Source organism: Mesitornis unicolor, unplaced genomic scaffold, assembly GCF_000695765.1.
Source record: "Mesitornis unicolor isolate BGI_N332 unplaced genomic scaffold, ASM69576v1 scaffold9859, whole genome shotgun sequence".
NCBI classification, from domain to species: domain Eukaryota; kingdom Metazoa; phylum Chordata; class Aves; order Mesitornithiformes; family Mesitornithidae; genus Mesitornis; species Mesitornis unicolor.
Window position 1 is genome coordinate 2,767 of NW_010206530.1, and position 22,333 is coordinate 25,099.

At 42.3% G+C, this 22,333-nt stretch overlaps 1 protein-coding gene across 1 annotated transcript in view; it reads right to left on the minus strand.

Moving 5' to 3' along the window:
* Positions 1–564: 564 nt before the first annotated feature.
* LOC104546408 (IQ domain-containing protein H-like) overlaps positions 565–22,333 on the minus strand; it is a gene marked incomplete at its 5' end in the record, with an annotated part of 35,810 nt that continues 14,041 nt past the window's right edge. The window contains 7 exons of the mRNA XM_010191794.1: positions 565–857; positions 2,221–2,329; positions 4,631–4,692; positions 5,330–5,455; positions 8,783–8,950; positions 15,866–16,152; positions 17,625–17,745. Coding sequence (XP_010190096.1) covers positions 756–857; positions 2,221–2,329; positions 4,631–4,692; positions 5,330–5,455; positions 8,783–8,950; positions 15,866–16,152; positions 17,625–17,745 — 975 coding nt within the window. The remainder of the gene's footprint in view (positions 858–2,220; positions 2,330–4,630; positions 4,693–5,329; positions 5,456–8,782; positions 8,951–15,865; positions 16,153–17,624; positions 17,746–22,333) is intronic.

A 22,333-nucleotide genomic window follows, 5' to 3' on the forward strand; every position in this document is an offset into this window, starting at 1 on the left:
ATAATGTTTAAAGCTAATGGGTCAAAGACTTGGGCATCAGAAAAACTGGGCACTGATCTGCTGCAACTGCTTGCTCACATTCCTTATTTGTCTTAAAAACTGGTTTTGCCTGAGTTTTTTGGGAAGGAAGCTCAGAGGTGTCCCAAAGCCATGCCTGGGACAATAGTACCCATCCAATAAAGAAGACGAGCTCTTCTGTAGTAAAATTTGGAATGTGTTGTGTGTTGAGATGAGATTAGAGATTCTGTAAAACCTGTAGATAACAAAAGAAATAGTGGTATGATAACAATATGGGCAAGAGGAATCTGGGTTGCTGGCCTCACTGATAAGATGGTATTTAAGTATTTATTTATAGACAGAAGAACACTGGACCTGCTTTCATGTCAGAAGCCTGTATTTTGGAAGACAGTGCGTTTGAAAGGGAATTCAGGATCAAGGACTCTTTTCAACAGAGTATGATCTAGTCTGATTTAGTGACAAAGACAGCCTGAACCCCATTAATAAGAAGATTTTTAAAACTTCAGGAAGGACAGTATGAACATCAGGGGCATTTAACAGGATCATCTGCTTTTCCTCAGTTTATTTTTGTGAAAGAAGGGATATTCTAACCACCTCACTCAGAAACCACGGAAAGTTACTGTCTCGGTTAATGTTACTTCACGTGCCACTGCAGAAGGAAAACCAAACCTGTTCTTACAGATGAGAAAGCATTCCCAGAAGCATAAAGAATAAGGCACTTAAACATTTTCCGTTAACTATTCTTTCAGAGCATCTGCTTTCGAAGGTTGCTTTTCTTCCAGTTTCAGTTTGTTTTCTGCTGTAATTCCTAGAATTGCTTCAATATCTTGAATTGCCATCTGTAACAGATTCAAGGAATACAAGTTATTTAATGGGCATTATAATGAAATCTAGCAGCCAAAACGCACAGCTGGTAGTACTTGCCTTGAAAAGGTAACCAGTGTTACACAGGACTTGATGCACCAATTAAATTTACTATGACTTTGGGGACAGTTGGGGGAATTATTGGTAAATATGTACAATCCTCAGGTAAATAAAAAATACAATTTGTTGCAATTTGTACTTCTAATTAACTAACAGGTGTTCTGTTTCACATATGTAAATCATTGTTAACTCACTATGAAGAAGAGTTCCCTTCTCTATTTTTCTTCAATGGTTGCTTTGCATCTCTCTCATATTGAAAAGGGAGGGGGGTTGTTTGTTTATTCTATAATATGTTGAAATTTAATTGTATCTTCTCTAAAACTGTCATTTCACACACTGCTGGTCAGAGGAAAATATAGTCAGAGTTAACACTGGAAAGACTCCGTTATAAATTATGTTACGTGATTTAAGATACAAGTCTGTAACACCGTGCTCCCCTTCACCTTTCTACAAAACACTTACAGGGAGGATCTTAGAAACTTTTTATCAAGTTAAAGGTGATGCAGTTTAACCAAAAAAAAACCTCCCTTTGGGAATTTTAGCTATTCTCTGGCATCAAAACGCAGCATTGTAATGAGTGCTTGTTTCAGGGCACGGGGTTGGATTCATTATTGCTTTCCTGTCTCCTTCTGCCAGCAAGGTCGGCACAAAGCAGCTCCCGAGCAAAGGTGGGCGCTGCTGGGGGAACATCCCCCGTGTGAGGAGCCCCTGTGCTTTGTGCTGCCGCCCCCCGCACCGCCCCAGAGCATCCTCCAGCAGCCAGGGATGGGCACTGCCAGAGCTTCAAAGAGCAGAGAAAATTGGGAACAAAATTGACTTGTGAAAGATGTGAACTGATGGATTAAGTACTCAGTGGCTGCCTGCTTGAAAGAAATCAGTGTTAGTCATCTACAGAGCTATTCTATTATAAACCAAGAAGTTTGTTTCTAATTTAAGATTTCTACCTTGATGGTGTCCCTTTAAAATAAACCAGGCGATTGTGACAGAACTGTCTGAGGCGGTGCCAACAGCTCCTTTGCTCTTACAAAGGACAATCAGGAGCATTACATTACAAATTATTTCACACTGAAGTATGTCTCTTTTCAAAGAAAAAAGTTTCAAACTTAAATTTAACTAACAGGTTCATTGGGAGACTTACTATATTGACCTAGACACTGTAAAATACATACCGCCAACAATAAAAAAGGAATGGTTTAGCACTTGTTTATGATACAGCATGAGGTATTTCCAGCCCTTGTGCAGAAATTAACCGGGATCGTTAGTTAATTAACACCTCACCTTAAAATTGGTCTCGCCTTGCATATTAGGTGCTGATATTTCTTGATGGATGATGAAGAGATTGCGAGCAAAGGTCATGAGGACCCCCTGGAGATCCTCTCCGATTGTTCTGTTAATGATATCCAAACAAATGAGTTTACCAATGATTCCCTTCACATGCTTAAAAACAATCGCCCTCTCATTTGTGCCTGTCTGGTGATGGAATTTAATGAGTATTTTCAATCTCACAAGGTGGCAATCTTCAGGGAGATATGAAAGATGAGGCTCCATTTTAACTTGTCAACAGAAAGGATTTGTGTAATAAATAATTTTTATTAATCAACTTAGCAGAAGTAAGCAGTGAGGATTCAGCTACTCCAAATAAAAGGCAACCACTGAGTTAGGACTGAGACAGGAGAACACTTTAAACACCTGGATTGCTCAGAAGAACTCTTGCTTCTGCCTACAGTTTGGGAAAGGCATCTGAAAAAGACATTTCAGCACTATTGGCATTTTTTAGTTGTAGTTTTTGAGGCTTCGGTTTCTCAGTGGTACCTACAGACTCTCAACACGGACGATCTTATGGAACAGGATATTACTCTGAGGAAGAGTGTACCTGAGTTACTGACTCAGTCCATCTTAGCTCCACATAAGAGTAATCCAAAAAAAGAAAGCTTTCTGCTGAGTGGTTGAGCTGCATCAGCTCCTGGAGAGGTGCAGAAGTACCAGAGATGAGGCAGAAGGGGACTTCATAGCTGGGGTCAGGGAAGGAAAGAGCATCAGTGGGACTGTTAGGAGAGTTCAGTGGCTTCTGCAACACTTGCAGATGCTTAAATCACTTTCTAAATAGCTCCTGTTGATACTTTACAAGCTCTTGTTTTGTAATTTTTGTTCAAATTCCTCTCACAGCTCACTCATGTAAGCTGCCTCCATCGTGAGTGCAGTTTAGTGTAGGGACATCGAAGCTTTGAACAGACGTGACTCACTTGCGTGCTACCAGCAGCCTCATCCAGGAGGAGCTCAGTGCAGGCTGAGAGAATCACAGCCCTGGAACCAATCTTTAGGATTCATTTAGTCCATTCCCGGCGCTAGGGCAGGATCAATGCTACTTAGATCATCCTGACAGAGGTTTGTCTAAGCTGTTATTAAACAGTCAATGACAGCCGTTCCAAACAATCTAATTAGTTCTTCACTTCCCTTACCATCAGGAATTTTTCTTATGCTAAACATGAATCTTTCTTGCTGCAAGTGGAATTCTTCTTGTCCTACTAACAAAGACCTGGAAATCAAATTTGTCCTTCCCACAGAGGCTTTTTATGCATTTGAAGATTGTTAGCAGATCTCACTTCTGCCTTCTCCTTCCCCCTTTTAGTCTTCCCTTGTAAGTCATGCTTTCTAGACCTCTAAACATTTCCATTGCCTCCCTCTGAGTAGAATGGAGGGATTATTTCCAATGTCTCCCAGTTATATTGTTTACCTGCTTCTATAAGTTTATGACCTTGTGACTTGTAGGCGATTTGTAAGCCACTGTAACTCACAGGTTCTTTTCTGCAAAGCTGGTTGTTCCTCATACTCATTACTGCTAAGTGCAATGTCTTGCACCTGGCTCCATCTGAATGTAATTCTATTTTTCATGTTGTTTCTTCAATTTGTCGAGATCATTCTGAATCCTGTTCCTGCCCTCCAAAATACTTGCAGCCACATCCAGCATTCGAGGAAGATGTACCATATCCAGGTCATTAATGAAATAGCTCCAGCATCAAATGAATACAGAACAGACTGAGAACAGGCTTGTTTAGCCCCACACTCGTTATTTCCTATTTTGGCAGTAAACTACATAAAATCTTTGCAAAGAGAGGTTTTCAGTCAGTGAATCGTAGATTTGTGCAGATGATGCTTTAGTAGACTTCTTAGGAGAGGTTCTTAGGTCTAAAGAATTAACCTAAACTATCAGATCTGCTGTTGCCTCACTGCCATTGATCACTTTGTGAAGAACAACATATGAAGGCATTAAACTTCAACCTTCTTTGCATCGTGTAGAGTTAGGTTTTAATAATGTTGCCTGTAAAAGCAAGCCTGTGCTAATCCGTGTGCTCTCCCAGCCAGGTTGCTGTTGATGGTGAATCTAGCTCCTGTACAGCTAATGGCAGTGGGTCTGCAGTCTGCAGTGCAGTCAGGCTTTTATCTAAGCACATTCCTGGACTTTTTTGATCACCAAATGCTTTTATTACCAAAAACCTCCCTAAACCTTTTCAAAAGACCGGTGTTACGTTTCTGAACAGCAGAGAGAACTGGAGTGCGTGGTGGTCAGGTTGTTCGTTTCCTTCATGCCCTCTGTCAGAGCCCAGACCAGCACCCTCTGTGGTGTCTGCCCTTCACATCGAGTGTGGTCCCAGCTGTTTATCAGACTGATCTAACAGCAGATACTTACACCATTCCAAATCTGCATCGCTCCTGATCTTCATACAATATAAAAACTGTTCCTTGCTTTTCCTGTTAAATAAGACGACAAAGGTGCTTTCATTATTCCTACTGCTAATTGTAATAAAGAAAGGCTCATTTTGAATTATGTGTAATGGATTATTGCTCAGTGTAAGTAGATTATTGTTCTAACTAACTTGTTGTAGAGAATGCAATACATTAACTTGATGTAAACAGAATACATGTGGCAGAGTCTATTCAATAGCAAATATTTTTGTTCCAAAGTAGGAAGAGAAAGTCACAAGTAACTTAAAAATTATCTCCTTACACAGTTATTTTTATCAAGAGACATGTTAACCCCTAAAAGCCTTACACTTAAATTGAAAAGCAGTGAAAATATGTGTAGGTTTTCCTGTTCTTAAAGTTTATACTTCACCTTAGATATATACTGGACTGGAACTTTGCTTGACCTGCTCTGGTTCATCAATTGGAATCACGAAAACAATTTCAAAGAAAATCAATTCTGATACACATGAAGTCCTTTTCTACAGAACTCTACAGCAACACCTTGCAGTGTTTTAAAAACATTGTATTATGCTAAACAGAACACTTGAACTTTTCATCGTGCTAAGTGGTTTCACCACATTAGGATAAGACACAAACATTTTGCAGAGTGAATATCCCCTTTTCCAATCTTTCCCGTTCCTACCTGGAGGTCAAATCCAACACCATGAGCTTTACATATCTGGAGGAGGACGTTGTAGTAGATCATTGAAAGGCTGGAGTGCCTCAGTTGACTGCTTGCTACTGCACACCGCTTGCTTCTTGGAGAAGGCTTGAGAAAACAACATTGGAGTCTTTATTTTCATACTATTTATGTCAGAAACCAACAATTTAACATTTAAATGGCTTTTTCTCAGTGAACTCAGGTAAGTGTGGAGTAAGACTTCATTTGGAGGAATTTCTCTTCATTACAATGTCTACTGAGCATAGACATTTCCATGCAGCAAAATTAAATCCTCACCCCACACTGTACGTAAAATATTATAGATCAGAGCTACAGAATCCCTCTTTATGAGCCACATTTCGATATTTTCATGGCTCCATTGGTAACTCAGCCCTGGGAAATCATTCCCACTATGGTTGGGATCCTCTGAGTCCATCCCGTGCTGTGGAAAAGTACATTGTTGAGTCAGCTCTTTTCAACAGCAGACATTTCAAAGCAGGTTATCAGTAGGTTTTTTGCCTGAAAATCAAAGTTTTAAGACACATTCTCTAAAGCTCAGTTTCAAGTGGGTTTCTCCAACACTGGGCATTCTGCTACTGCATTAATGTGTGCAGTTTTTCCAGCAAATCCTTGAGGAGATGAGGCCCAGTGACTCCAAGCTGATAGCAGTGGAATTCATACTGTGGATGAAAGTCAGTACCACGTTTGAGTTTAAACTCAAATTGAGGTTAAAGAACAGAGATGTTGCACTGAGTAGAACTGAACAGAGACGTCTTCCCAAACCAAGGCTTTCCTGTGATGTTATTTCTAATACTGGACTGTTCCTTCAGAGTGGGGATACTGCACATTGAAGCATGTAATTTACAGTGGTTTTTCCGAACCGGTATTTGTTTTGACATTGACTCATTTAAGTTGACATAGTTGAAATCCTTACATAATACATCTCTGCCTGAAAATTAATCATGTTTATAATATTCTGAGAATTAATAACACCCATTGCTCAAGTCATTAACTTAAAAAAGGAGCTTCCAAAATCTGTTTCTCTGCAGTAGGGGACCACAAATAAATGAATGCTTGATAAAATAATCCAAGTAGCAGTTTAACAAGCGTAAACTTGAATGTGGCTGCAATAACACAGAACTATTGTTTAAGGGTTGGCATCAGGTTGATGAGGTGCTTATTTCAGCTACAAAGCATGCATACACATGCATAATGAACTGCAGTATGAATTATTAATGTGTTGCTTATTTAGCCTCATCTGTCTAGAAGATAATGTATCCTAACTATAATGAGTGATTGGTTTTGTACATAATTACAGTAGCAGCAGTATCTAGGAAATTTGTTCTTTCAAAGAAGGATTTCTAAAAATAAAATCATCACACAAACTCAGTTGCTGCTCCGTTTTATCAAAATCAAACCTACCAGGACTGAGAATATATAATCAATTCAAAGGGACAGAATCATTATTAAAATCATAATTTTACACAAAGTGTTTTACTTAATCATTCATTACAGATCGTGTGCTGTAAAAGCATTTGTCTCTCGGTTTGTTTCTTTTTTCTAAAGATATTTTCCTGAGAGAGCGCATTTTTGTAGTTAACTCTTAAGGAGATAAACCCCTCAGAAATGAAGAAAGAAGAAAAATAAAGAATATAGGGACAATTTATGTTAATCGTGACAGGATTTTAATTAAAAAAAAAGTTGCTACTTGATTACTTTTCATTTCTAAAACTTGTACTACTGGGACTAATCATATCTAATTTACTTCTCTCCAACTAAAAGTGGTTGCTTGACAAGAACAATAGATCAAGAGCTCATTAACCTCTAAATTACAGCTCCATGACATTTTTGGAATGGTGCTACATTCCCCCTCTGTCTGAAAAAAAGGGAGTTGTGCCTCTTTGTCAAAACGTATAAAACAGCATCTGTTTTATACCTATATGTGTATATATTGATATATTTCCTATTCTCTGACTTTTCTAAAGGCCTTTCTTTCCTTTTTAGAGGGACAGGCTCAAGGTTCAGAGCCGTTTCGAGTGCTGCACCAAGACTGATCTAACATAACAAGTCAGAGTAAGTCAGTCATCTGTTAACCGTGCCTCTGTGACACTGTTGATAAGGGTTTCAAAGCAATACACGAACACCATCTCATTTAAATCATACCCCTGGGAGGCACTGTTACAGACCCAATCTTAGAAGTTTTCAGAGATTAAAGGCGAGATCCACAAGCATGAAGCACCCCAGCACTCGTCATTTCAGTACCTAAACCTACAGTGCTGAGCACCTCGGCTTTGTGCACAACACCCGTGGAGCTGAGCACACCTGAGTTCACAGCGTGTGGCACCGAGCGTGGCTGGACCTGACCTGGCAATAGAAGAGGGATGGATTGAGGGGGGTACTCATGGCTCAGCTCTTGCTCGGTGTTGCAAATGGGTGCTTCAACCCTTGGGCTTTGTAGCTTTGGTCCAGAGAGGGAAAGGAGAAGGGAGTACGACTGCGTATCCGTGCTTGGGGAACTCGCCTCTGTTAGGGTGCTGGGAGTTTTTCTTCCTGTTCACATGACTGTGTCCATAATTAATACTGAATAGTTAGATGGGTGCAGAACTGAATGACAGTTCTGAGAACCAACATTTGGGTTTAACTCAAGTGAGAGCTGGGAGGGATTTGGGTGTCCAGATCCTTCTGCAGATGCAGCCCTGATTGTTTTACCCCCAGTTTTGTGCATGAGAGCACTGGGGTAGAGCCTCAGTGCTCTGACTTCTGATCCCACATCAGAGCTCATGAGCTAAAGGCTCAGATTTCTTCTTAAGTTACTCCTATAGTCAGGGCAGCGCTTTCTTCTCCTTCCTTTTGCTTGCAACAAATAAATTACCACATTTTACAACTTGAAAACTACCTGAAATATGTAGAAGGTAGTTACTACCACAAATCAATGTTACTGTCAGGAGGAAGGAGCCAGGCTCTGCTCCGGGATGTCCAATGCCAGGACAAGGGGCAATGGTCCCAAGCTGGAGCACAGGAGGTTCAAGCTGAAGATGAGGACAAACTTTGTGAGTGTGAGGGTTATGGAGCATGGCCCAGGCTGCCCAGAGAGGCTGTGGAGTCTCCTTGTGTGGAGACACCCAAAGCCCTGGCCGTGTTCCTGTGGGACTGCTCTGGTGATCCTGCTCTGGCAGGGGTTGCACTGGGGGAGCTTTCCAGGGCCCTTCAACTCCTCACATTCTGTGATTCTGTGATAATCAGGTATCCATAACCATCTAGAACCTTTCCTCTAATTTCTAACAAGATGGTGTCTTGTTTACTTTAACCTTGTAAAGTAGCAGTTTAAAATCCAAAAGGAGCAGATTCGGCTCCTCTAGGACACTGATCTAGGACAGATTTTAACTTTTGGTAATTTACATTAATAATTTTGTTTGTAAACAAATTGCTGCTTACTGTTCTTGTCTCCTCATGCTGAATACGTTGACTTTTCATTTTCTCTGAAGCAAGAGACACTTCAAAGCAGCTGGAGCCACAATCCAGCTTTCCATCTGTCACGTACAACATGAGCTGAGTCATGGCCAGCTGGTCACTGTAGCAGAGATCAAGGTCTGTTGCCCACACCTAATCAAAACACAAACAGGTGCATTAGAATTAAAATTAAACCCCCAAACAACCCACAAACTCCAAAACCAAGAATGCTACTCAGCAGTCACATAAAGGAACATCTATGCCTTTATTTTCACACATGTTGCTACACCTACTTATGGTTTCCTTGTGCTGATGCATCACTGACAGCAATAAACCACTTCCAGACAATAAAAACCCAGAATTCTTACATAAATTCCAAAAAAATACACAAAAACCAAAAGCCTAAGGAGAAAACCGCTACCTGTGCTACCAAGATTTTAGCAACAATTGGAAAAAGTAGCTAGATGAGCTGACAGCTGTAAAGGCCGTATCGCATTAAATAGGTAATTAGCTAAATACTGAATATTGCACCTGGATTTTTCCACTGAAGAATAATTAAGGTTAAATAAAGTCAGCCTTGAGTTACAAATCAGTATTTTGAGAGAGAAAAATGGAAGTTCCAGAAGGCAAAGCTAAACTGAGTAAAGGAGGAGGAGGAGAGCATGAAATCCATGTGTAAGTATACGCATCGTTCATTGCAGGGGTTGAGCTGAGCCCCTTCCCGTTGCAATATGCGACCTTATCAAACAGCAGATACTTTAACCTGTTTCTCCTTCCACTCCCACTGCTGTTTTGTGGTGCTAATTCAGATTTATACTCACATAAAACACAAGAAACGAGACCATAAGAGAGAAAAATTGAAGTTCCAGAAGGCAAAGCTAAACTGAGTCAAGGAGGAGGAGAGCATGAAATCCATGTGTAAGTATACGCATCGTTCATTGCAGGGGTTGAGCTGAGCCCCTTCCCGTTGCAATATGCGACCTTATCAAACAGCAGATACTTTAACCTGTTTCTCCTTCCACTCCCACTGCTGTTTTGTGGTGCTAATTCAGATTTATACTCACATAAAACACAAGAAACGAGACCATAAGAGCTTATTGCTGCCAGAGGAACGTGTCCCACAGCAGGAGTAAGGGAAGCCCACCCCACGTGCAGGACATCTTGGTGGCAATGCTAAAAGCCTCATACAAACCTCAAGAAGATTTCAAAGCATTAAAGCCCGCAGAAGTTGAGCAGGATTTGTGAAGCCAGTCCATGCCAAGGGTGCAGCAGGAGGAAGGACCAGGGATGGCTTCTGCAAGGTTCCTCTGTCCCCAATTACCTGAGCGAGGTTTCACCCATGAGTTATTCCCACTTAAAAAATGCTTGTGCCTGCTACGCCAATGAGAAATGTTAAGGTGCACAAATATCTGCCCTGCAGTGGACCCCTCTAAAACAAACCTCGCCATGAATGACTCGACTAAGCCTTTGAATGGTAAATGGCGTCATTATAAGGATATTAAGAGGTCAGGCAGTCAAGGCCTCTTGGTAAACTGGAGTTAATTTCTGAATCATATGCACATAGTAATGCCCTTTTTATAATGGTGCATAAATCACATCAGTAACAGTTGTTAATATCTAACTGCCACGTATCTGTTGCTGTATTAAATATCCTATTTGTCAACTTAAATATTTCCTGCTGCATGGTATAAAATGCAAATTGGATGCTAATGGCTGGCTTTACTTAGTAATAGGGGAATATTCCCCAATTATAATCCTTAATTTTCTTCAATAATTTATTCTTTATCATTACTTCTGCAAGACAGGAAGGAACTTTCACATCGATTTGTACTTTTCAAGTGTGCTAACCTTTTCAATGAGCTGAATAACAATTACAAACTATGCGTACTGGAGGAGCATTACGTTTGTTTCCATAAATATTACCAACAAATCAGTAACAGCCGATGTCTTGAACATTATTTAGGGTAGATTTTAGATTCTCAGTTAAAGCTTTGTCCCCAGAAAGGTGGCAGGGCTACATGAGGGGACCAAGGACTACTGAAAATCCTGGCTATCCAAGGACTTAGATGAGAGAAAAAAACCAGAGAAATTAAGCAAAGATGTCACTTTGTAAGTGCAAGGGCTGTGTTCTGGCAACGTGTAGAGAATGGGCTGAGCATTTAACAGCAAATAAAGCATTAAAAATACAGTCTGGCAAACAAAATTGGCCATTCCTATCAGCACAAGACAAATTCATTACACCCTGGTAGAGATTCAGACAAACCGTACCAAGCAGGGAATGGCACATACGTTTTTTTGCCAGTCTTACTCAACAAATCCCATGTTGTCAGTAACTACAATTAAAGTACGTGCAAGTGACATTGTTTTCACTTCAGATGTAGAGGAGAGACCCATTAATTCCTTGTGTGAGACATTTCCCATCACCTGCACTAAAGCCCAGTGTGCCAAGCTGGCTCTGCTGGCACCATCCCAGTCGCTGCTCTCCTGGATCCCCACTGCAGGGGATGGCTCCAGAAAAACCTTTTAGCAGGACAAGTTTCATGCTGGAAATCACAAGACTGAGCAAATTCTAGCTCAGGGAGTTTCTGATTATTCAACTAGTTGCTGTGTTGTCCTTTTCTGTCCTGGATGTGTCCCAGAACATCCCGGATGTGGGGAGAAAGGAAGGATCAGCTGGTGTAAGGTTCAGCTTTATCCTAGCAGGGGATTCCTTCTGGCCATGGAAATCCTGAACTGCCCCTTTGTACTGCTACAGACACAGGAAAGACACGGGGCCTGGGCAATGGGTCCGACTTCATCTCATGGATCAGTTTTTCCCATTTTATTAATTCAAATGCAGGCCTGTGCAAAGGTCAAGTTCACGTAAAGAATGATACAATCATACAGATTCACAAATACCTGTCACTTGAGTCCATCCTCCTTTTCTGAGGATAGACAACAAGGGCATGTATGCAATCGTAGGTATTTATGATCATAGGTATTGCATCCTGATAGGATTGTATGGCAAATCAGCACAATGTAAGGAGCTTTAACTTGAGATCTGGGGACTTGCAGGACACTTCTGCGTTCAGAAATGAAACCAGAACAGAGCTCACTTGAAGTCTAAAACTGATACTGAATTTTCAAACAAGTGAAAGGGCAAAGATTATCAGATCTCGGGTTTTATTATGATTTTTTTAAAAAGTAGAGGCAGTAGTTAAGCTTGTCGATGGTTTTAAGAGTGGTTTTAGATTAAGCAAAGCATAGATTAGGACTTTCTTACCACTAGGAAATTAAAACATAGTTGGAAATACATCCTGCAGGACTTACTGGCTGTTTGTCCAAGGCAACACGATGAAATCTGGAATTGCTCCTTTTACACAAACTGCCAAGTTCCTTCAGCAGACACAGCTCAAGAGCCTGCGCTTCATGGCAAAGACATCTCAGGCGAATAAAGTCACAATTAGAGCGTAATTCTTTACAGCTGCCATCAAACGGCTCCAGCTTTAAAAAGGAAACTTGAGAAGGGAAGGAACCATAAATTCTTAAAGAGTTACTAAATTATAGCTTTTCTCTCTCCAGTTTAACTCTTTTATCTGCATCTAGTACTGATGTTTGCATTACTGTAAAAACTTAAAAGTGGTTGCATGACACTGTTAAAGCATCCATTAGTAAAATATTAAGGCAGGGGAGCTTATCTGATGAGTTAAAATTCGCAATGGACCTGATCCGGCAGCGAGCACAGACAGGATCTTACCCGGCTGCCACCTCGTGGCAGCTGCTGGCATGGGCTGGTGCTGGCCCCAAAACTGCGGTTTTAGGACCCTAGAGCTGGCCCTAACGTCTGTCCTGCTGAGCAGAAGACTGGAAGATGGTTAATAAAAACAATGCGGTTCTTGTTTGAAAATAACATACAAAATGCTCCATTCTGAAAACACTGCGGTTCTCGTTTGAAAATAACATACAAAATGCTCCATTCTGTGGGGAGAAATCTTAAGACGTGTATGTGAATACAGAAGATGCATCCCAGGGAAAGCACCAATGGTACCATCGTGGTCCCCTAATGGCGACACCGGAGCTGGCCGATGGCTTCAGAGACATCTGGACTCTGCTCTTCCCCACCCCAGACCCCCCTGTGTGGCCAACACCACCTGGCAGCTCTGGAGCCCTCCTCCTCTGGGGCTTTTTAAGCCACCAGACTGGAATGGAGGGAGAATACCCACCCACCACAACCCTCCCAGCTCTGTAATTCTCCTTTCCCTGTGTTCTGCCTCATCTTTTCCCAAAATGAACAATTTAACCCAGCATCCTCTCACTGCTGCTGCAAGATGTACAGTGTAAGCTATCAGAGTGATGACAAAGGTGATTTATGACCCTGCTTCTCCAAGTTATCCACAGATCTACAGATGTAAATAAGTTCATGCATTCAAGCAGTCCCACTGAATTAAATGGACTTAAGGTGCAGCTCCTTGACCAGGTGGGATCCGAGCAGCAATTGGTCAATACTGTGCAAAACTTCCCATCGAAGGGTCAAGGCCTTGCTCTTAAAGATCAGTCTTGGAAAAACAGAGAAATACGTTTTCACTTATTTGGCCCCTCACATTTCCTAAAGAGTTGTGTTTATGTAGTGTGTAACTATGAACGTTTCAGGGATTTTTACGTATTTAAATACTCAGACTGCATTGGTAACAGATGTTCAATGATACATTTAATTTTTAGTTTGACTGGAAATATCATGTATTGGTTGATATTTTCTGGAAAATCCAACTCTGAAAGACTGCTTAAGCATACTGTATTTCCAGGAAACTTATCTGAGCCTTTCAGCTACTGCACTGAAGTGGGCACTTCTGAAATGAGTGAGCAAATGTTGTGGGAGTCTAATAGGATTTCTTGTTTGCCCAAAAAAATAGTGCTTTCAGGAGCACAATCTTTTGTGTAATCTCTCTCTCACAAGACAGATGGCATCATTAATTGCCTCTACATCTAGTTACATTTTAAAACCTGTGCTTAAATAATGTTAGAGTTGTGGTGCATGCTGACAAACGTAGGAAATATTAAGATAGCGTCAATTGGCAATGGGGGAAGAAAAGCAAGAGAGAACAGACAGGAGTAGTAAGAGGCCCCAGGAAACACTGACTGATTTCACACGTCCTCGTTGGTGCCAGGAAACATCCCAGCCTTAATAATCTGCGTTTCGGGGAACGCCTGGCTTGAGTGAAGCCATTGGCTAAACTCCCATTGACTTCAGTGGGCCAGAAAAGCCATCCCTTCATCTCTTTAAAGCAACTTCACATGGAGGTTGTCCAGTATGGCTTATCCGCAGTTCTAGTTACAACGCCTGTGTAAATGCATTTTGGGAGTCAAACCTAACTGGGATCTGTACTTCAAAGCCAACGCTATTCCAATTCCTGGGTTTACCACAGTCCCCCTACAGTGGTATCAGTTACCAAAAGCCTGATTTTAAGCCTTTTCTGAGCTTAAAAGTGGAATATAATTATCATAGCACTGCCAAAGAGCCAGCTTTTGCCAAGAGATACCATATGCTAACTCTTTGGTTTTAAATACCAGCCCTGTGTTTAAAGCCTTTTCTCACACCATACAAGCTGTGATTTTCAGACGCCGAGGAGAAGCAGACACCCAAATGGATCCGAGCGCGCGCAGCCACACCATCTTTGTTGGGTTTTCACAGCATCTGACTGATGAAAGGATTTAGTGGATTACGCTGTGACAAAGAAACCTGACCTTATAAACCAAACAAATGCCAGATTTCTCTAGCGTAGAAACACGCAGGATCAATATTTTGTTACACACCACGATCAAGGCTGATCATCAACACTGCCAGGGATTAAAATGCTTCTTTAAATCCTTTCTCTCACCTGTTTGCTCCTGGGCACTAAAAGCAGCGTGTGCTGGGACAATACTTCACTTATAAGGTCTGCAAGTTCAGCTCTGCATTATCTACCTCCCTGCCATCCATCGCAGGCAGCGGCAGATTTCGGAGTCACCACCCTTCTGCTGCCTTGATTTATTAATTACATTACTTTTTATGTTGTCAAAAGTTGTGATCCAGCTGACTGTGAGGTTTTGCTGATGGACTTGTAAACTGGCAGGGGACTTAGGGTCACTTGAGGGGGTGTGATTTTACCTTTGAAAAAGACCCCCATCACTCATCTACACAAGATGCTCCTGGGCAGGCTTCCATGAGAAAACATTAATTTAGACCCTTCCGTTGTGCTCAGTCACGCCTGCTCTAAGTGCTCCAGCACTCCAAAACCACACTGCTTCCTCACAGCATTTTCCTTTCTAGGTTATTCGAGGTGTTGACCTTGGAATATCATCATTTAAAATGCTGTATCCTTCAGTCTAGACTCCCCAAAAAGCCACCCCTCTCTTCCCACATTAGTGCAACCTATGCCTGCAGTTCACGTGCCCACCATACGATGGTTTCAGGACTGGAGGAAGTACGATGTAGTGTCAGACACTACCGTAAAGCTGAATTTCATAACGCATTTCAGATCTGCTAGAGATAAACAGTTCATGCGATAGCTGAACAGTTTAGGAAGTTCCTGCCCCTCAGGTGAGATGATGTCAATGCCCCGCATTTGTTGCTCCCAGGCCCCTACATCTGGGAAGCGATGCAGAGAGATCAACCCTGCAGTGATCTCTGTGATCATACACACTGCCATGTGCCACACATTGACCTCGCTCTGCATTTAGATATTGGTATTTTTGATTATCATCTGCAATGACCGGCTTAACGCAGAATGCATTTATTTTAGAGGAAAAAATTTATTAGAAGAAATGAAAATTATTTTCTTATCCCTCACTTGAAGAAAGCCCTACAGGCTTTGTTGGTTTGTTACTCTTCAGGCTGATCAAAAAGGTTCCTCAGGTCCACCTGGCAGATCAGGTCTAAATTTTACGCTGCTGTTGGAATAACCACGTGCTCTACCTCCCTCCACACCCCTCACTGCTTAGAAATAAAGTCTGTTCAAAAGGGCAAAGCTTTCTCCTGATACCTTTTGGAGTAAAGTAGGGAAGCAGACATGTCTTGATCTCAGCGTGAAGTCGCGTATCGGCGCCACTCACCTGCTGCTCCATCGTTTGGGGATGGATGAAAGTCACGAAGTCGACTGAGAAGTAACCGAGCACTCCTTTAGATCTGCAGGTCTCTCCGATTTTCAAGCAGAGGGAACTGAGGACCGCCGGATCCACAGAGCGCTGTGGAATGGTGGTGCCAGACGACCGCAGAGGCCCGTCGGCGTGGAGCTGGTCTCCAGCTGACACGATTCTGATCTGGCCTGTTGGCTCTATCAGCACATCCACCGTAAGGTTTGTGACGCTTTCTGCGAGCGGGAAGGCTTCTATCACACCGCCTGGTAAGAAATGAATTAGCTGTTAGGCTGGGAATCAAATTCACATGCGATGCTCTTCGGAGTGCACAGAATGAAACCATCCAGCTCACGTTGTGCTCAGGCATTGTGGGGAGGACTGCTATGGAGATAGAGCAAGTAAATAAATGTAATGTGAGCAGCATAGCTAGAACCCAGGAATCTCTTGGATGAGAAAGAAGAGACCTCATCTGCTATAGCACCTTACAGTTCAACCCGTGGCTTTGGAGCTGCAGATGCTTTGCATGCAGTTCCAAATGGGATATATTGCATATCTGACAAGAGAAATGTGCTTTTGGGTAGTATGAATGAATCCTGGGCTGTCCTACAGCACAGCTAAACGCCAGGCCCAGAATGGTGGTGGAATGCAATGTTGGGACCTCGAGGGAGTGGTATCTCCTGTTGTGAACTAATCTTGGAGATTCCCATCCATACGATGGTCTAAGTCTGCCTTTTGGTAGATGCTTGGTGTGTAGATGGGCTTGTAGATGACAACTTCTAGCAAGGTTGTCTGTAGGAAAATCACAAAGAAAACTGGTTTACATTCTGGGTTTACCTTTTACTGCATGTAACACCATAACTCATTTCATCAGGATAAACCAATACGTAATAAAAATTGGTACTATATATGTGACTGGCATTACTTTTCAAAAAAAATCCTTTCAAAGCTTTGAATCATCCTTGTATCTTCCACAAATAAAGAAATGTATGAAAAATATACATCCACTATGTATAATACCAAATTATGGAAGGGCAGAATCACCACGGAAATTTACTGCCCAACCACAAAGTCCTTTTCCATCTAAAATCTGGCATACAAATAAGGGATGTTAACACAGATACACCGATGTGCAGCGATTCCAGAGGGGTTTTATCTGCACCGCCTCTTACAGACAAACACGGGTTCACTCCTGAGCTCCAGCCCAGTTGGGCACTGCTGAGCTTTGAGCCATGAGGGGCTTTAATGCACGAAACCCCACTGAGGACTCAGCACCAAACCCATCCAGATCAGATTGGAACTTGTTCATATTCCTTTGGTTTTAGGGCAGGAAAGAGCCCAGCAATGGTGTGGGTCTGTGTGCTTGCCAACACCTAGCACAGATGAAATATTCCCACATTTACCTACGTGCACACTCGTATGTCAGCATTGCCTAAAGCCCTTCTGCCAAATGTGACGGCCTCCAGTACAGTAACGCAGGATTAAGGCGTTGGTGCTTATTGATTCAGAATCGTGTGAGAAAGGTAATCCAGGATTAATATAGGTTAAACGCTTGCATGGGACATATGAATGATAGAGCAGTTGCCTATAATTCATTCGTAAATGAACATTTGAAGCATAATGGAGAAATAAAAGGAGATAAATATTTAAATGGGCCCAAGATTAACAAGAATATGGCATACAATATGGTATAATTACTCCTTATAACACTTAACTGCGACTTTGCAGTCTTATTTACCTTGACTAAGAAATGTTTGGAGGAATTTTTCCCATGTAGGGAATCGTTTCTCATTGACTGGCTGTACGTGCTGTGCTAAAAGGCCCGGCAGCTCCTGGGAGATCTTCACCAAAGCTGGCTCCTGCAGAAACAAATTAAATAGAACCACAAGCAATTTTACTACAGAAATGAAAACTGCTTGTGGGGTGATTAAAAACCAGGCCTCCAACAGGCAAAAAAAAAACCCAATGTGGTTACTGTTTACCCACAGTCAGGAAGCCTTTTTTAATTTTTCTGCTTCCTATTCTTCCCTCCTATTGCAAACTGTCCTTCTCCGAAAGAAACCCCCCCTTCACGTGGCATCTATTTCATTATCATTTATATCAATAATTTGATCTGGCAAGTGAAAATGCTAAGCACTTGGTAACTGCTTGGGATCAATAGCAGCAGTCAATAACTTCCACATTGTTTATATTTTGAAACTGAGCGTATTGAAATAGTCACATATGCCAGAAATCGTTTTACTGACTCTATGTTTAAGCTGTTACATCAACCCAAACACCTTTTAGTTATTAAAAAAAAAGAGGAATAAACCCACCAGAAGTGTTTCTAAATGGGAGACACCCTTTTGCACGTTCCAGTCTGTAACTAAATTCACAAGGTATTTGTACCTCTAGTTTTGCTAGAATGTGATCAGCCATGCTACTACCAGCTTTTTCCTAGTTCCAAATTCTTTACTATATTAGCACACACACAAAACAGCCCCATTAAATACAGCAACTGCATTGCTTTTACTGTTCAAAACCGTCCCAGAAGTACAGAGGCATATAAAGTGCAAGGACCCTGACTCTATTGCTTCAGGCTCCTTTCTTGCTGCTTCAGAAGCGTTCGCCTGCGTCCCCTGGGTCTCTTTGCTTCTGCTTTACATCCTCTCTGTTCAGCATCCCGTGCCTCAGAAGATGACCAACCGTCCTCTGATCCTGGCAGTGTCCTAAGCCACCATCGTGAGCTCTGGAGGAACGCGAGCAAACCTTATGGCTGACATCTAAGAGGAGGGAAAAATAAACCCATTTTTCCAGACCAGTGAGTTTGAAGAGATGGGCTTTGTCACGAAGCGCATGATGCCATGTAACCAAAAATACAAATCCAAAATCAGCTTACTGTGATTTATCTACCAGAATGAGGAGGAGGATGGGCCAATGATTAGGTTATCAGCTTTGGGTATAGGAGACATAGATATGTCTGGTTTCTGAATGCGGACTGTGGGAAAAAGTGAATCTCCATCTGTGCCTCAGCTGTCCAGCCATGAAAGGGGGACAATTGCTGTCCCTGCCTCACATGGAATTGAGAGAAAAAATGCCTCGAAAATTATTGAGGCAATGGTTGCCTGGAAGCTTTTGATAAACTACTGGGAAAAAAATCCCACGAATAATCCCTGCTGGAAGTGTAGAAGCATTTGAGAGTGCTGTGACCAAGCTGGTACAAGTGAAAATTAGGCTGTGAGTACAAAGTTCAAGCAGAACTTGCAAACTTTGTTGTGTACCTAAGAGCACACTCACCTGGCTCACAAGCAGAGGCTGTTGGTAAGACACAGAGACTCTGTTCACCTCATCTATACATAGAGTAACATCATCTGCTACTGCTCTGTCCATAGGATGGACATCACAGGCAAGAGTCTCGTGGTACTTCCTCAACAGACCCAGATTTGCTGGCTGAAATAAGGTGAAATAGCATTTGAAGGGGAATTGGATGCAGGATGAACTCACAGCATCTGTCAGGGCAACACGGAAGCACAGTGCCCAGCTCAGGAGCATCTCAAGGTTCAGAGCACCCTTGGTACTCGCTGGCTGTGAAGGATGTGAGCAACAAAAGCAGTCGCCTTGCAGGAAGAAGATGGGCTTGTAAAGAAATAGCTGACTAAATCCAATCTGAAAGATGATCTTGGGAGCTCAAACCCAGCATATGAGTGCTTGAACAAGATAACCAAGGTGCTCACAGAAGGGAGCCGGGCAACTGGATCAGCACCTGGTTTCTAGTGGCAGGTTTTTTGCAACTGCAAGCTCTAAAGCAATAATCCTGATTATAGGGAGTTTTAGTAGGCGAATTCAAGCCCAGATCCAACATTCACTCATGAAGTCAAACCTTTTAAAAGGATCAGTGCTCCGTAGGCTAATTTCATTTAAATTGGACGGTATCTCCAGCAGAGCTTACCAATGTTTTATCTCTTGATGCGGCCCAAACCAATTCAGAATCGCAGGCTCAACTGAAACAGGGAGCATTTGTTCAGATCTTACAGTTTCTCAGTGCCACTAAAAGCAGCAGCAGCCCAAATACTGTTTATGTCATGTAGGAATCTTTAAATCTACCCAAATCTGCTTTGCACCTTTTTATAATGATGAATAAGCATGAAAAGAAATTGCACCTTTTCCCCTCTAAATATGAAACAATTTCTCACCCTTCAGCAAGCTGAATTTTGAAAGGCTTTCTTAGAACAGCATTTGCAACAAAAAAATGAGGACCACATGTGGCATACGTTGAAGGCACTGGTAGGAAATCTACTGGAGACAGGTCAGCCAGCAAGGAAAAGTCTGTTGAGATCAGGAAATAAACAGAAAGAAGAAACAGACTCTGAAATGGGAAGAAAGACCTGGGGACAGAAAAAGGCTGCAGAGCAGAACGCGTGAGAAAGACCTAGGGCTTTTTAGCTAAAAATCAGATGGAAAGGAAATTATTTAGACCTTGCGAGCAAACAGAATGGAGAAAGTGACTCCAAATAAGTAAAGCTGACTGGGCCAGAGAAGGATAAACTCAGCAGAGAGATCCTCAGCGATACAAACTGCCCCAGCTCCCTGCAGTCAGTGAAGCTATGGCAATTTCTGCCACTCCAATGGCACCACCACAATTCACACCGTTCACACAGCGCATCCCCTACGCTGCGATCAGCACAGCTGTGCTAACTCACTCCAGCTGCCTCGGTGTGAATTGGTCCAGCCCAGCTCATTCCTGTATTCCCAGCGACACCAGCAAACGTGGTTACACTGGAAGAGGCCAGCGGCTGCTGTCTGACCGTCCAAATAACTTCCAATATTTCCAGTTTCACAAATTAACCCGATTTGATGGGTTTTTTTTTTTCCAGTTCAGGTACGTGCTGGCCACAACCACAATCTGCTGCACCGAACAAAACGATCTGCGAGGTTTATGCAAACGGCAATGGTTTGTGGAGGTGATGCACTGAACACCCCTATCTACTCAAAAGTTTGCAAGCTGATTGAAAGCCCAGGCGTTTAATTGTTAACCGCAAATTTTAAAATTAAAAAAAAGTGCCAATTGCGCCTTCCACGAGCCGGAAAAGTACGCTCTGATAGAAGGCGGCATCATGTAAAACAGCCGTCATTACCAAGTAACACAAATGTTTTTCCTATGTAAAATTGCTTTGTAAAATATTTGCTCCATCTGCTGAAAGTAGCAAAGACAATTTTCCCTGATAGCTAATGGCCCATTTCAGCTGCATGGCAAGCGCTTCACCGGGGCTGCGCCTCGCATTAAGGCGAGCGGCGAACGCGGCGCCCGGAATTCGCCACTTACGCCGTATTATCTCCTCGCCGCTTCCCGAGAGCCCGGCCCTCATTACCGCGGCCTTTGCTTTGGATCAGCGCACAGGCCCGGGGTCGCTCTGACTCGAGAGGCTTTTTGTCAAGCTGAGGCACATATGCTACGCTTCGCTACGACGGCACAAAACAGCCCCTTTCCTCGAGGACGGGAACAAGGAGGTTACTTCTCTTTCAACTTCCCAGCACTTAAACTGCTGTTCCTTTTTTTCGCGCCACATGGGGCCATGGTTTTCTCTTCTGGCTCACGCTGTCGCTCTGCACGCTGAGGATTTCAATATATAAAGATCAAGCACTTCTTTTAATTCAAAATTCAACTACGTACAAACACACAGACAGACAAAAAAAAACCCCAACCCACTGGCCTGGTCCAAAACCCCCTCCCATTTCATTGTATCCCACGCTATTTACCATCCCTCCATTGAAAAGCACATGTTCACATTGTGCCCTGAACTACTTCAACATCTGCTAACAGACCGGGAGAAAAGAAATAACCCAGGACTGTTTTGAGAGAGAGATCCTTTCTGTTTCCCTCAACCGGCGCTGCGAGATCCCTTTTCAGAGATGTCTCAAAAACCCAATGTATGCAGGGAAATCAAACAGAAAAAGAGCTCCAGCCTCTGCTCCCAAAAATCTGACAGAAAGAGGATCCTGAAAGCTCTAGGAGCTTGTCAGGTAAATCTGCATGTTTATGCACAGCGTGTTAACTTGAGATTAGGATGATTTTATTAAATAGTTTGCTGTATTAATAAACACAAAATACTCCACGTGCATTGCTGTTTTAGGCATAAAAGCGTGGGGTTTTGAGAGGTTGCACTTTGCATTTTCTAAGGTTCCCCACATCTTCCTTCAGAGTGAAAAAGCCCTGCAATTGTCAACAATCTCTCTTTAAAAAGAAAAACCCCATTTATTTCAAATGCAGCATTTGTAAGGTAGGACATTGGGATGTTAATGCTCATACACAATCAGCAATATCTGAATGCATCTTTTCTGTATTTGAATCTGCAAATGCACAAACGATCCAGATGCCCTCAGATTAATAATATCTCCCTAATTAATTTGTTTTTCTCCATTTCAAGCTCTCTAAATTTGCTTCACTGCCTCGTGTCTCTAAAGAAAGGA